Source organism: Lepus europaeus, chromosome 10 (assembly GCF_033115175.1).
Source record: "Lepus europaeus isolate LE1 chromosome 10, mLepTim1.pri, whole genome shotgun sequence".
In the NCBI taxonomy this organism is placed as follows: domain Eukaryota; kingdom Metazoa; phylum Chordata; class Mammalia; order Lagomorpha; family Leporidae; genus Lepus; species Lepus europaeus.
The window spans coordinates 55,166,840-55,183,161 of NC_084836.1; the positions used below are offsets into that span (position 1 = coordinate 55,166,840).

General features: G+C 37.9%; 1 protein-coding gene across 1 annotated transcript; it reads left to right on the plus strand.

Moving 5' to 3' along the window:
* The first annotated feature begins 612 nt into the window (after positions 1 to 612).
* TMBIM4 (transmembrane BAX inhibitor motif containing 4) lies at positions 613 to 16,101 on the plus strand. Its single transcript, XM_062203283.1, has 7 exons — positions 613 to 781; positions 4,595 to 4,703; positions 5,609 to 5,714; positions 7,775 to 7,808; positions 10,296 to 10,413; positions 14,779 to 14,824; positions 15,351 to 16,101. The coding sequence occupies exons 1-7, from the start codon at positions 661 to 663 to the stop codon at positions 15,555 to 15,557; spliced, it is 741 nt and encodes a 246-aa protein (XP_062059267.1). The 5' UTR covers positions 613 to 660; the 3' UTR covers positions 15,558 to 16,101.
* Positions 16,102 to 16,322: the final 221 nt, after the last annotated feature.

Here is a 16,322-nt window from a genome sequence, read left to right on the forward strand (position 1 = left end):
ATGTCTACACTTCATCTTTGCATAGGAAGGACAATATCATGAATATTCACTCTGAGACACTGTATTTGCCGCCATCAGCTCTTAGATGAACTCAGTATCTCCTCTTCCATGCTTCTTTATCGTGATTTCCCCGGTGTATGCTACATTTGGCGGGCAGTGATCAGGCCTTTGTTCATCTTCCCAGCCTCACTCTTGGCCACGTACACTTTGCTCTGCCCCTCTGTGGATGCGGGCCGCTTTGGAAAATCACTCTATTCTCCGGAGGGGCTCCTGTTTGCCTTTCAGGATTTAGTATTTCTTCATTCATAAAGCCTCGTTTATAGATAGTGCTCAACAAGTGTACGATTTTTTTAATTAATAAAAATGATAGAATAAAAAATACTTTATTAAAATGGATGGATGAGATATTTGTCGGATGGCTGGATGAATTGGACATCACTTCCATCACTTTTGACAACTCTCCCCTTGAGAGGATTTAAAACCTTCTTGATGAAAATCTGGGAAAAGTTTCACTTTAGATGACTTGGCCTGAATTAAAGCAATCGACTAGCTCGGGGTTCGCTCCGCCGAGGCAACTCAGCTAGTTTGGGCTGGATTGCCTCATCCCGGAAGTGGGTTGAAGGCCGTTGTGGTCAGTGCGGTCTCCCAGGCCCGGCCAGGATGGGTGGAGGTTCTGTTGCCAACATGGCCGACCCGGACCCTCGCTACCCGCGCTCCTCGATCGAGGATGACTTCAACTACGGCAGCTGCGTGGCTTCTGCCAGCGTGCACATCCGGATGGGTACGCGCACCCCGGCGCCGTGCGCCCCGGCGCCCCTCGTCCGCCCTGCTGCGCCTTGGGCCTCAGGAGGCGGATTTCCAGCTCCTGAGAGTCGGCTCTGCCCTACCCGCCCCTTCCCTCCGTGCCCCCTAGGGATCGGGGAAGAGCGCCCTGCTCCGAGGGCGGGGAGGAAGAGCTCGCTCCCCTCCCCAGGGGTCTAGGGAGAGCGCTGCTGGGGGAGCGGCGGTGCTCCGGTTCCTCTCAGGGAAGGCAGCGGGGGCAGAGGAAGGCGTCAGCACCCTTGGCTTGGCTTCTTTGAGAGAAACAGTTGTATTGGAAATAAGTGGAGGACGTGATCGTCGTGTACGTCAGGAGTGGTCCGCCTGATGTTTTTGAGTTCCAAGTTGCTTTGGACGTGCCTGTCTCCCGCACTGGCTGTGAGCTCGCGTGAGGACAGAGCCCGGCTCTATCCTGTCCACTGTTTTCTCTATTTGGGAATTGGACGTAGAATGTGCTTGAGCATTAGTGAGGAATTTGCTGCTGTTGGAAACTTCCAGTCGGAATTCCATGTTTAGATTACTGTGCAGTATCCAGTGGGCAGAAATGATTGTGAATTTAAAATACGCAGAAGAAATCATCGCATACAATTATTCCAGCCCTTTGATTACAGAAGCTTCCCCAGATTTTCAGCCTCTACAGGCATTTCGAACTCATTCTGGAAAGCTTATGAAGATAGTTCTGATGCATTAAGAATCCTGATGCCTACTATCAATATTATTGGAATTGAATTTTGCAATTATTTTGGCGAGTGAGCTCAGCTTCTTTTATAAAGAATTTTTTCGTTCCATTTTTAGTTTATGTGCTGCCGAAGCAAGCACTTACAGAAATGTTTAATGGAGATAAAATATATGTAACATAAAATGTACCATTTTAACCATTCTTTAAAGATTTATTTTATTTATTTGAAAGGCAGAGTTAGAGAGAGAGAGATCCTTCACCTGCTGATTCCCTCCCCAGATGACCACAAGAGCCAGGCCTGGGCCAGGTTGAAGCCAGGAGCTGGGAACTCTGGGTCTTCTATATGGGTGACAGAAACAGCAACTTGATTCATCACCTCCCAAGTTGTACATTAGCAGGAAGTTAGAATTGATCTGGGACTCAAACCCATACACTCTATGATGTAGGATGCAGGTGTCTTAACTGCTGGGCCTGGAAATGCCTGCCTCTCTCCAGAACTTTTTCATTTTGCAAAAGTCAAATTCTATACCCATTTGATAATAAATTCATTCTCTCCTCTCCCAGGCCCTACTTTCTGTCTCTATGAATTTGACTTCTCAAGATACAAGTGGAATCAATTATTTGTTTCTTTTGTGACTGGTTTATTCCAATTAGTTTCAAGTTGCATCCACATTGTAGCATGTGTCAGAATTTCCTATTTAAGGCTGAATAAAATCACATTCTGTGTATATGCCAGATTTTGTTTATACATTCATCTATTGGTGGAGATTTGCATGGCTTGGGTCTCTTAGTGAATATAAGTGTGCAAATCTCTCTTCAAGATCTGCTTTTAAATTTTTTAAAGATTTTATTTATTTATTTGAGAGTAGAGTTACAAAGAGAGGGAGAGACAGAAAAGTTGTCCATCTGCTGGTTCACCCCCCAAATGGCCACAACAGTTGGAGCTGGGCCTGTCAAGCCTGGAGCCAGGAGCTTCCTCAGAGTCTCCCATGCAGGTGTAGGGACCCAAGCACTCAGGTCATCTTCCACTGCCCTCCCAGGCCACAGCAGAGAGCTAGATTGAAAGAGGAGCAGCTGGTAATGGAACTGGCACCCACATGGGATGCTGGTGCCACAGATGGAGGCTTTTAGCCCACTACGCCACAGTGCCAGCCCCCTGCTTTAATTCTTTTGAATAGGTTTCTAGAGGTAAACTTAATGGGTTGTATGATAATTCTATTTTTAATTTTATAAGAAGTTGCCATACTTTTTTTCCATCCTGGCTGTACATTTTATATTCCTTCCAGTAGTGCACAAGGGTTCAAGTTTCTCCACACCTTTGCCAACATGTTTTTTTTAAATTAAATTAGCCATCAAAATGAGTATGAGATGATATTTCATTACTTTATCCATTTTTAAATCAAGTTGATTTTATTGTTGGTTGACTTGAAGGATTTCCTTATTTATGCTGGATATTAATCCTTTATTAAATATATTATTTGGGGGATGGTACCTTTTGTTAGTCCAATATAAATTTATTTAAAAGCAGATAAAATTTAATGAGTGTTTATTCTGTGCCATCCACTAGGCTGGGTGCCAAGTGAATAGAAATGAAAAAGACTTGTTCCCTATTGTTATCAGTGAGCATTAAGTCTTTGTAGTCTAACAGAGGTAAACACCAAGTAGCCTTATCGATCATAAAGTGATAGAGGTACGTTTAAGGTCCCTTGAGAACATGAAGGAAGAACACCTAATCCAGACCGAGGAACTGAGAAAGGCTGAGTTTTGAGAAATGACTGGCAGTTAGCTAGGAGTGTGAGGGGAAGGGAGTGTTCTTAGTATGTGCACACAGGGAGAAAGTGGGAACTTTTTTTTTTTTATGAAGGTGGTGGTGAGTTGCTGGAAGGTCATTGTATTTTTTATATGAGAAAACCTTTTAATCAGTATTGTCTAATTATTAAGCCTTGGTGTTGATTTCTGGATATTGGTGATAAAATATTCTGAAAGGATGGGGCCAGCTCTGTGGATGTGCCGGCATCCCATATGGGCGCCAGTTCTAGTCCTGGTTGCCCCACTTCCGATCCAGCTCTCTGCTTGGCCTGGGAGAGCAGTAGAAGATGGCCCAAGCCCTTGGGCCCCTGCACCTGTTATGGGAGACTCGGAAGAAGCTCCTGGCTCCTGGGTTCGGATCAGCACAGCTCTGGCCATTGCGGCCAACTGGGGAATGAACCAGCCAATGGAAGACCTCTCTCTCTCTCTCTCCCTCTCTCTCTGCCTCTCCTTCTCTCTCTGTGTAACTCTGACTTTCAAATAAAATAAATAAATCTTTTTTTAAAAAAAGATTTATTTAAAAAAAATCTGAAAGGAAAAATTTTTTATTGGATAGAAACTGGAGAAACAGGTACTATAAATGAGAAATAAAAATAGATAAGTAAAAATGTTATTTGCCTTTTAAGGATAAGTTTCATTTTGGGGGAACATTTTTACTGCTATGGAAATTAAGACTTTAAAAAATATTTAGGGGTATGTGTTTGGCAAAGTGGTTAAGATGCATCTTATATTGGAATGCCTGGTTTGAGTTCTAGCTCCACTCCTAATTCCAGCTGCTTACTAATGTGTACCCCAGGAGGTAGCAGTTGAGATGTCAATTGGTTCCAGGCCCCCAGCTTCAGGATGCCCAGCACTGGCTGTTGCAGGCCTTTGGAGACTGAACTAGCAGTTGGGAAATCTCTCTGTATCTGCCTATCTGTCTCTCTCTTTCTCAGATCAATAAAATAATTGAATGCTTTCTATTTCTGCCTTTCAGATTGAAGATACAATAATTTCTTTAAAATGTTATGTTTTTTATCTTTTGCTTTGTTGTATGTTCTTGTGTATAAGTAGATATTTAATACTTTCCTTTTATTCTGATGAAAACATTTACCTTTTGCCCCATCAAGTTAATCTGTTTAAGCTCATGCTTTTGGAGGATTAGATTCCTTACAATGTTTTAAATTACTTTGGAAGCTTTTTTTCTGGTTTTAATGAAAATCACCTTATAGGGACTAAGAAATTTCATTTTGCTGTTCTAAGATAAATGCTAAATAATATAGTCACATGTAATTTTTTCTCTTTTAGCCTTTCTAAGAAAAGTCTACAGCATCCTTTCCCTGCAAGTTCTCTTAACTACAGTGACCTCTGCAATCTTTTTATACTGTGAATCTATACGGGTATTTGTTCATGCAAGGTAAGTGTGTCATCAGAAAGGCATATCATAAAGAAAGTTCATTTTTTCTATTAACTTTTGAGGTTAAAATGTAAAAATGCTTCATTATATAACTCTTAAAAGTCAGGTTAGTTTTGTTTTTGATGAAGAAAAATGTTTCACAACATAGTATTTACCTTTCAACTGTTCAACTCCTGGAAAAGTATTAAGAGTTTACTCCATGAAGTTTTATAAATTATGTCCTGTTCGAAAGCTGAAGACATCCTCAAAAAATAAATGTACTTAGAAACTGTGAGTTAATTTTAGTTTGGGTTTATGACTAGGATAATTTCATCAAGAAATTTTCAAGAGCTCTAATTGATTCATGCCTATTGAAGATAATCACCTCCAACATAATTATTTCCACAGCTAAAAATAATAGTTTCTTTATTCTAAAGAAAAGGAAAAGTAAAGAATGAATATTTTCTTAGATATAGAAAATTTATCTTCTTACTCCCCCTTTCACTCCTATGAAAAGGGAGTCTTAAATTAATAGTTTGCTATTTGGAGTAAGTCTTTAATTTGAAGTATAACCATATGGTAAATACCCTAAAAATGTAGTATTATTTAATTTCTTTATTGTATTTTAATTATAAAAATAGTATGCTAATAGCAGTAGTATGCTAATTTCAAACATTACTCAAATTGGTAGAAGCTTATAAAGTAAAAAACCTTTATTCATTGTGGGCTGCTTGCTCTGTCCTGCTGCTCTTCCTCCCTACCTCATACCAATTTTCCAGTGTAAAAGTAATTTATTTTCAGTTTGGTATAGGTCATTTTTTTCCTGTACTTTCATATTCACGTAGAATAGGTAAATTTTATTAAGTTGGGTAATGTGATTCATGCTATCTTTAAACTTGAAATATTTTTAATATTATGTCTTTCAGTCCTGCCTTAATTTTGGTGTTTGCTCTTGGATCTTTGGGTTTCATTTTTGCATTGACTTTAAACAGACATAAGCATCCCCTAAACCTGTACCTTCTTTTTGGATTTGTGAGTATTTTGACAAATGTCTTTTCCTTTAACATTTATTTCTGAGTTTTACATGTATTTATTTAACTGAATGCATATTTAATGAAATGACAACAAAATTAACATTTTTTCCTATTAGAGTATTTTAGGAAATTACTTATAATTTTGTAGTCTTTTAGGATTTTAAATTGCTTGTAAGTTTCAAAGGTATTTAGTTAATATTAGGATATAGTAGAAAAAAATCTTGAAGTGGCATTAGATGAGCTGGCTTTCCCACTGTTTGATTATATGACATTTGGTAAGGCATTTAGCCTTTCTGTATCTAAGTTTTCTCACTTGTAAAATGATAATATTAAGTAGATAATCCTTGTGAAACTTTCCTCTTCTAATTTTGTTAAAATTAAAACCTACTACCTCTAAAAACTCAGTCTTAGACTATGACCAGCATGAGTGGGTAAGGCAAGTTGTGTATTTTTTTTTTTTTTTTTTTTTTTTTTGACAGGCAGAGTGGACAGTGAGAGAGAGAGAGAAAGGTCTTCCTTTGCTGTTGGTTCACCCTCCAATGGCCGCCGTGGCTGGCGTGCTGCGGCCAGCACGCCACGCTGATCCAAAGCCAGGAGCCAGGTGCTTCTCCTGGTCTCCCATGGGGTGCAGGGCCCAAGAACTTGGGCCATCCTCCACTGCACTCCCGGGCCACAGCAGAGAGCTGGCCTGGAAGAGGGGCAACCGGGACAGAATCCGGCGCCCCAACCTGGACTAGAACCCGGTGTGCCAGTGCCGCAAGGCGGAGGATTAGCCTGTTGAGCCATGGCGCCAGCCAGTATTTTTAAAATTATTTTGTCTCTTCTTAAATCCATTATGACTTTGTGTGCTGACCTAAAATTTTAGTTCAAAACATTTGAAACTGATAAGAATTATCTGTAATCAAATAAGTGAAAAAGCTGTTGATCAGATTAAAATGCTTTCAACTAAAGAAATTTGTGAATTCTGATAATGAGTTTGTGTTTATTTTATGAAAGAAAAGCTCATGTCTTTGGAAGTTTCAACTATTATAAAGAGCAATTATTCAATTAAATTTTAAGCTCTTTTGTTATTAAAGTTGTCAGTACAACCCAAGTTATTTCAAATAAAGAGAGTTTAAGGATGTACGAACTTCAGAACCCATCCTCAAACTCATCAGGCCTCAAGAAGAGGAACTGCAAGAAAGTTCTAGAAATGACGCTGTTGTAGGAAATTTAGAGGCAGGATTTGTGGTCTCCCTTCCCTTGTTCTGTTATACCTCTTTTCTACCTCACACTGTACTTACTCATTGTGTTCTCTTTTCCAACTTTAATTTTTATGTGACCCACTGTTGGCTCCCAAGTACTCCCAAGTGAAACTGTCAAGGGCCCAGTCTTCTGCAATGGTTCAGGCATTTCAAGAGAGAGAGAGAGGAGAGAGGGGAGGGAGGGAGGAGGAGAGAGAGAGAGAGAGAGAAAATGAGAGAGAGAGAAAGCTTTTTGCTTTAGAATACAGTCTGGAACACAGTACTCCTCTTTACTCACCTTAAGTTGGCTAGAATATAGTCATATGGTCAGATGTACTTCCAAGAGAGGCTAAACTATGTAAAAATTTAATCTTAACAGCCACATGGCCAGCTAAAATTTTGCTATGGGGAAGAGAATGAATATTGGGAGACAGTTTCAAGACTCCATCCCAGCAAAGTACCACCTAAATATTTTTATTCTCCCTATGTTTGTATGAGATATTGAGGTTTTTCTAAATGTGTACATGATTTATAAAATAATATTTTTATTTCTATTACAGAGAAAAACAATTTTTTATATTTTTTCCATAATCTTCCTGTTACAAATCTGATTAAGGCTTAAAGAGTGATAGAATCACAATTAGGATCCACATATTCTTGCCCAATAAACAGGTCTTATTTTCATTATGGTGAGCTTAATAACTGTCCCATATAATTCACAGGCCTCCTCTGAATCTAAAATGAGATTGTCCATAAGGGATCATATTGGACTGCTAAAAATTAGAAAGTGTACATGTAAATTTTACATGCATTAATTTCAGATTCTGTTTCTTAGACACTGTTGGAAGCTCTGACTGTGGGCATTGCTGGTAAGCCATAATTTCACTTCTCTATGTTATAATGTAGATAAATCTTTTTAGTAAAAAAGTATCTGGGCTTAAGATTTAACATCATGGGATGTCATATTTCAAAAACATAGTATAGGATGAAGAATTCCTAAAGTATAAACATAAGTCAAATATTTGTCCTCTACATAGTTCAGTGAGCTTAGAGTAAGTAGAAAAGTTTAAGGGAAACAAAAGGAAAGGAGAATAATATTTCATTTATGTTTCCCATTTATGAAAATAAGACAACCATAGCTAATCTCCCAAATTTAAAGGGATCTTACATGAGCTGTGTTTTGAGCCATGTACTTTCATCATATGAACTTACTCCTTTAAAAATCACCTGCATTAAACCATGCTTTCATTCTGTCTCCTCTTATTTTACTAAATGATATGACAGAAAATAGTGGTAATTTCTGTTTCTTTATCTCATGTTAAATATGTACTTGAAATATGTATTCGAAGGCCAGCTGTCTCTTATTACTTGATATGCTATGTAATGCCTCAAGTAAGAAACTTCAATAAATTAACAGCAAACATTCTGATTGTCTTAAAATGGTTAATTTTAGCTACCAAAAAAGTTAACTATGACTGTCAATAATAGCAAACTGTTAGTACTATGGTTAATATAATTATCCCTGCCTGTTTTGTCATAATTTTTTGTTGAATTTGTACCTCTATGTCATTGAATCTATACCTATCTTTTTAAAAGAAAGACAATATAATTAGTAATATATACTAAAATAAATGATTAAAGCTTTTTAATGTAGACAGCAGGTATTATCTTTTACTTGGTGTTAATATAATCTATTAATGTTATCAAATCTATCTTATCCCTCTTCCACTCCCCTCACCATGTATAAGGAATGTAGGAGAGATGAATTTCAAGATTATTGGAACTAGGGGTTGAAATACATAGATAAGGTGATCTGAGAACATTATTGTCTTTATTAATTATACAATCTTTTCCATCTTATAAGCAAAATTGATTTCATGTATCTTTTCCATGTTCACCTTCTTAATCCCATAATGGCATAAATGCAAAAAAGCCCAACAATGTAGCATTTAGGACTACAAATAATGTGGATATTTCATCCTTGAAAATTAAAAATTACTGAACCTCCTTTAAACAGGTTAAAATTTAGCATTCTGTTAAAATGTTAAGCATTTCTGGCCGGCGCCGTGGCTCAACAGGCTAATCCTCTGCCTTGAGGCGCCGGCACACCGGGTTCTAGTCCCGGTTGGGGCGCTGGATTCTATCCAGGTTGCCCCTCTTCCAGGCCAGCTCTCTGCTATGGCCTGGGAAGGCAGTGGAGGATGGCCCAAGTCCTTGGGCCCTGCACCCGCATTGGAGACCAGGAGAAGCACCTGGCTCCTGGCTTCGGATCAGCGTGGTGCGCTGGCCGCAGCAGCCATTGGAGGGTGAACCAACGGCAAAAAGGAAGACCTTCTCTCTGTCTCTCTCTCTCTCACTATCCACTCTGCCTGTCAAAAAAAAAAAAAAATGTTAAGCATTTCTCTTATAATAGTTATGGTAAATCTGATGGTTATTCTAAAATTACAGAAGAGAAACTGCTACACATCCAGCAAAGCCCACAGTTTGTTTCTGTTCTCTGTAAAGTATGATTAGGAGGCAATCCCAAACAGCCCAAATTTTGCCTTGGATTGGCTTGATGAATTGGGTACAACCTACTAGCTGATTGCTAGAATTGGTGCTCTCTAGGAATTCCCAGCCAACTAGAGGACTTAGAATCCAGCCTACTGATTTTTTTTAAAGATTTAGTTATTTATTTGAAAGGCAGAGTTATACAGAGAGAGAAGGAGAGGCAGAGAGAAAGAGAGAGAGAGAAAGGTCTTCCATCCGCTGGTTCACTCCCCAGTTGGCCGCAACAGCTGGAGCCATGCCGATCCAAAGGCAGAAGCCAGGAGCTTCTTCCAGGTCTCCCACACGGGTGCAGAAGCCCAAGGACTTGGGCCATTTCCTACTGCTTTCCCAGGCCATAGCAGAGAGCTGGATTGGAAGTGGAGCAGCCACGTCTTGAACCAGTGTCCATATAGGATGCTGGCACTGCAGGTGGCAGCTTTACCCGTTACGCCACAGCGCGGGCCCCAATGGCTACTGATTTTTAAACTATAATGGAAAATCCCCACAGATGTCTCAACTGTAGTTGAGACAGAAATAAATGAGTCACTCTATCAGATCCCTAAAACTCCTAACCAGCTACCTCTAGTTATTTCACTAACTTCATAGTCATGCAACCCCCTTATTTTGTATGAATGAATTTTTGGAACTTGTTTATTGCATTAAAGATATGGTTTTATTCTATTACTCATATTCAAGTTAGATAAGGGCTTTTTCATAATTATTTTATTCGTATGTTGTAGAGAAGAAAACAAATCATTTCTATAAGCACTAGAAAAAGCTGTTTTAGAGTGTTTATATGGATTTTAATCAGTGTTTTAATTTTATAGTTACTTTCTATGATGTATATGTTATTCTGCAAGCCTTTATACTGACTACTGCAGTATTTCTTGGTTTGACTGCATATACTCTACAATCTAAGAGAGATTTCAGCAAATTTGGAGCAGGGTAAGTTATATATTCTTGGATATAATGTAAATCTTTAATATTATGGGCAATTTTGAGAAAAGTGCTATACTGTTAGCTTTGAATACTACCTTTCCAAATAGAAGGTAAAAAGAAATCATTCTCTGAATACTAAGTCAAGGCCCTAAACTTCCAGCTCATACAAGGACATGGAAAGTGGTTTTGTGTCATTTGCTTCCCTTGTATAATAAAAGCAAGTGAATGTAAAAAAATTAAGAAAGGAAAAGACAACAGCTTTCTTGAGAGGCAAGGCTTATATGCTTTATTAATTTAACAAAATTATTTTGGTCTTGTTACCAAGACTTCATCCACATCTTTGTAAACAATGAAATAGGCCCAGACATTGGAAATGCCTGCATGAACTTTAAAACCTTTTCATACATCTAGGTTAACATCTATCTTCCTTCAAACAAATGTAGGGAATGGTCTTTTCATATTAGGAGAATGGCACTGTGTTGCCCTCCCTTGGTGACCATGTGGACTCTTTGCTAAGCTCACACTGGCTTCTTGCTGGCACATAATCACCCAAGCATTTTCTGTTCTTCCTGTTTTAATAGTAAATATTAACAAAAGCCTACTCTTGCAACTCCCTCTCCCCATTTTTTTCCCCTTTTGATATTTCAGGTTACAAGATAAATATAGTTGATCAACCAACACTATTGTTAGTATTGTGCTGCTTAGTTTTATTAGAGTGGAGTTTGATTTGGGAGAGACTTTTTCCCCTTTTCTTGAAGAGATGTTACCTATGTAATTGTGTGGTATGTATAGTGAAAAGTTTGCTCTGTTTTCTCATCCCAGTCTCCAACTGCTCCCCTCCCATCCATTCCAGTATGTCTTTTAAAATCCTGTTCTGGTAAACAGCCTCTCCTATATTTCAGCCTCTTCATAATTAATTTATATTTATTTACACAACTGGTAATTGCAATTACCATATATAGATCTGAATATTTCTGAGATCAATATATCTGTGTCTGTTGTTTCTGATTAATTCTTGTGATATTTTTCCTTGTATGCTTGGATATTCTTGACTATATAATTATTCTTTTTAAAAAAGATGTTTTTATTTATTTATTTGAAAGGCACAGTTACAGAGAGAGAGTGGGAGAGAGAGAGAGAGATCTTCCATCCACTGTTTCACTCCTCAGATGGCCTCAATGGCTAGGTTAGACCAAAGCCAGAGCCAGGTGCTTCATATAAGTCTTTCACATGAGTGCAGGGGCCCAAACACTTGGGCCATCCTCCACACTTTCCCAGGTACATTAGCAAGGAGCTGGACTGGTCGTGGAGCTGCTGGGACTCCAATCAGTGCCCATATGGGATGCAGGCATCACAGGCAGCAGCTTTACCTGCTGCTATGCCACAACACCGGCCCCTACAATTATTCTTCAAAAATTTATTTGTTGAATTTCTTGAGGCCTAGGTTGAAGGTGCGTTCTTATATTGAGTGACCAGCAGCTGGGGAAACTATTCAATTACATCCACTTAAAATACATGACCAAAGATGTTTCTCAACTGCCTAGGCATTATGAATTTGAACAACAAATCTGTAAAGGGAAAGTTTGCAGTAACAATTTCCCAGGGGTGTTTTCTTCTCCCCTTGCTTTGATAACTTGCCTTGTAGTTCCTGGGTGGGGATAGGAGATGATATATGGCTTGCCCAAACATTAAGCTGATAGGTTTTAGGCAAATCCAGCTACCATACCATGGTATTACTTTGGGTTCTGCTTTTATGTAGATTTTAGCTTGATGATTCTTAGCAGTTATTTGATGGTTTTAAGAAGATATTCTTGGGCCAGCGCCACAGCTCAATAGGCTAATCCTCCGCCTGTAGTGCCGGCACACCAGGTTCTAGTCCCGGTTGGGGCGCCGGATTCTGTCCCAGTTGCCCCTCTTCCAGGCCAGCTCTCTGCTGTGGCCCGGGAGTGCAGTGGAGGATGGCTCAAGTTCTTGGGCCCTGCACCTGCATGGGAGACTAGGAGAAGCACCTGGCTCCTGGCTTCGGATCCGCGCGGTGCGCTGGCCGCGGCAGCCATTGGCGGGTGAACCAACGGCAAAGGAAGACCTTTCTCTCTGTCTCTCTCTCTCTCACTGTCCACTCTGCCTGTAAAAAATAAAAATAAATTTAAAAAAAGAAGATATTCTTTGGTTGGCATTGGGGTGCAGTCTACCACTTGCGATGCCAGCATGCATCCCAAATTGGAGTGCTGGTTCGAGTCCTGGCTACACTGCTTCTGATCCAGCACCCTGCCAATGTGCTGGAAAGGCACTGGAGTATGGCCCAAGTCCTTGAGCCCCTGCCACCCATATGGGAGACCCAGATGGAGTTCTGAATCCTGGCTTTGTCCTGGCCAAACCCTGGACTTTGGGGCTATTTGAGGAGTAAACCAGCAGATGGAAAATTTCTCTGTGTGTCACTCTGCCTTTCAAATAATCTTTTTTTAAAAGAAATATTATTTTCTTTTTAATCCATAATTTTAATTTTTTTTTGGGGGGGGAGTGCCAGTAAATGGTCTTAATAACCTTGTTTGCTATAATACTGGAAGCAAAACCCTCTAAAACTTCTTACCTGTGTTAGTACAAACAAGTTCTCCATCTCTAGTCCTACCAGTTTCTACTCTGTTATCCACAAAGCAACTAGGTGATATAAAATTGATCATGGCATTATTAAAACCTATAAACATGTCACTACTGCTCATTGGATATAGCCCAATTCACCATTGTAATGCATTTACTACCTTAAGTTATTGAATATTGACATGTAATGATTCCCTAGCAAAATCCTAATAATAATTATATTTTTTAAGATTTATTTATTTTAAAGAGTTACACAGAGAGAGGAGAGGCAGAGAGAGAGAGAGAGGTCTTCCATCTGATGGTTCACTTCCCAACTGGCTGTAGTGATCAGAGCTGCACCAATCTGAAGCCAGGAGCCAGGAGCTTCCTCCAGATCTCCCATGCAGATGCAGGGGCTTAAGGACTTGGGCCATCTTCTACTGCTTTCCCAGGCCATAGCAGAGAGCTGGATTGGAAGTGGAGCAGCCTGGTCTTGAACCAGCACCCATTTGGGATGCCGGTGCTTCAGGCCAGGGTGTTAACCCATTGCGCCACAGTGCTGGCCCCAATAATTATATTTTCACCAGTATACCAAATACTTAAAAGTGGAATTTTATATCATTTTAAGCAAAATTTAATGGCACTAGTTATTGTGAAGCTCCAAAACCAAGATGGTTGTCTCAGGCCAACATATAAAGTCTGAGCAAAAACAACTGCTTCGAAAAAATATTTTTCAGAAAGGCTTATTGGCTACTTATAGTAGAGACTCAAGAAGTATTTGTTAACAGTATAAATGTACAGTGGTAGCAGGCAGTGGTGGCATTGCTTCATATATTGACTCATAGCTCTCATGGTTTTACAACATCATTATTAATACTGTAGTAATTTTGCCACAAAAGAAATTAAATCTCAGAACTACATATGATACTTATACAAACTTGTCATTGGTGTGCTGCAGCTGACTACGAGCTTTCAAGAATCTTGCAAGTTATGTTAAATTGTTGGAAGCTTAAATATAGGCCTGGTGGAGGTATTTACATTAAAAAAAAAAATCAGGAATTGCTACAAACTTTGACTTGTTTTTTTCCCCCAGAGAGCCAGTTTACCAGTATATTAACTATTGTGTGCTCTTTCTTATTTTGTGCTTTTTGTTGGGAGAAAAGAGGATGGAATTTATTTTTGTCAGTGAAATCAGCACTATGTATATGGCATTTCTTACCACATCTTACCTATATTCACAGAGAGTTTGCTGTTTGGTTTTTAAATGTTTAATGAGATATAACAATGACTTAGAATGTATTTGCAAGATATGACTTTTAAGTCTTTACATAGTACTGTCTTTACAGAGAATAGTTTCACAAATTATAAACCCTGAGGTTCAAGTTCTACCAGAAACTTATAAAACAGAGCCTATGAATTTAAATAACCCATTTATTGTGTGTACATTGAGGTCCCTGGAGGAAGGTATGTCTCATATTTGATAACAGAACACTGACCTCTCATACTTGATAACCAAGGACTGACTTCTTTTTTTTCATATAAAGATACTTTATTTTAAACAATTGAATGGTAACTTGTAAAACTGTAGCAGTGGCAAATTTGCATATATATGTTAAGTTCTTTCATATATAAGAAAGAAAGTACATTGTGAACTTTGATATATTCACAGAATAACTTGCTATTGTTTTAAAAATGCAGTTCTGTACATTTGTTCATATAGCTTTGATAAATCTCTGAATTAGAAAGTTTTGGTAAGGAAGTATATTCTAAATTATTAAAATTTTGGTTTTATAGACTGTTTGCTGTTTTGTGGATTTTATGCTTGTCAGGAATCTTGAAGGTAAGTTGTATTAGAATGGTTAACTTGAACTATAATACTGGTCACAGCATATAAATAAGATCAAAAGGGTAACAGATACTCTTATGGTAGAACACTTATTATAACTGTCTGTGACATTTGTATATAGAATATTTGTACTATACTCTTTTTAAAAACTCAAGTTCTTATGTTGATCACTGTTATGACTGAAAGAAAAAGTTATATAGAAAAATGCCAGCCTCTAAGTAACACATTTAATTCTGAAAAAGAAATATATTTCAAAATAATTTATATTTGGAATACTACTGTTCAAATCAAATGGGTAATTTAATTGAAAGGAAACTATCTATCCATTAATCTAGTCATCTTTCCATCCAACAGAAGCAAGCTTGGACCTGACTTGCCTTTTTGTACTTTTAGCCTGTGTATATAAAGTTGTATATATCATTATTTAATATGTATGTAACAGATCATTGGGGGAGGTAACTTAAGTGCTCTTAATACTGTTCTCAAATAAAAACATATTTCTTTAATCTCTTGTCTACAGTCATTTTTTAATAGTGAGACAATGGAGTTGGTCTTGGCTGCTGTTGGAGCCCTTCTTTTCTGTGGATTCATCATCTATGACACCCACTCTCTGATGCATAAACTATCACCTGAAGAGTATGTGTTAGCTGCCATCAGCCTCTACTTGGATGTTATCAATCTATTCCTGCACCTGTTACGTTTTCTGGAAGCAGTTAATAAAAAGTAATTGAAAGCCATCTCTAGAAACTGTTTCATTAAGTAATAAAGTTCAAGATATAATAAATATTAAGTACCTTTATGATCTTTATATTCTGTGTATTTCTTAGCTTTAAAATCTTACTATTCTTTATTGTATCTCATTTCTGAATCCTTGATCTAGATACTCAGGCAAGAAATACCAAATTCTATTATTTTAAATTTTTTTTCAATCCCAGACTAGCATACAAAATTATTCATTTGAAATTTGAAAGTAATTTTATGAGCAATTAGATTAAAAATATCTATTACTTTGGTGATTTTAGCTAAACTTTCCCTAAATTAATGTGTTTTTTATTCTAATTGATGTTTTTATTCTAAAGTATTAGTGGCACTAATACCATTAAAAGTATAAATCTCCTTTAGAAAGGAAAAAATATAAAAGGAAAATTCCATAGGGAAGTATTCAATATTATATTAAAATTATATTAAATGTTAGTGACATTTGATTATAAAATGATGCATTAAAATTAATTTGCTTGAAAGCTAGATATTAAAACAAAATTTGAAACGAATTGTGTTTTTTTGAAGTACAAGTTTCATTTTAAAATTATACCAAACTTATGTGGTTAGAGGACCCCAAAGTATGGGTTCACCTGTCATTAAGTACATATAATTCAAAATAAAAATGTTTGGAAATAGTGTCTTGTGGTTTTGTGTTGGTCCCCACAGCATGTTAAGTTTGTGACAGTGACCAATGAAACATTAGCAAATCCTGTCACTGTACTGTTCTCCC

Excerpts from the sequence above, each read along its gene's own strand:
- TMBIM4 (XM_062203283.1), top strand. The coding sequence starts at position 661 with ATGGGTGGAGGTTCTGTTGCCAACATGGCCGACCCGGACCCTCGCTAC. Across the intron at positions 782-4,594 it reads CAGCGTGCACATCCGGATGG|CCTTTCTAAGAAAAGTCTAC; the intron begins GTACGCGCACCC and ends TTTCTCTTTTAG. Across the intron at positions 10,414-14,778 it reads TTCAGCAAATTTGGAGCAGG|ACTGTTTGCTGTTTTGTGGA; the intron begins GTAAGTTATATA and ends TTGGTTTTATAG.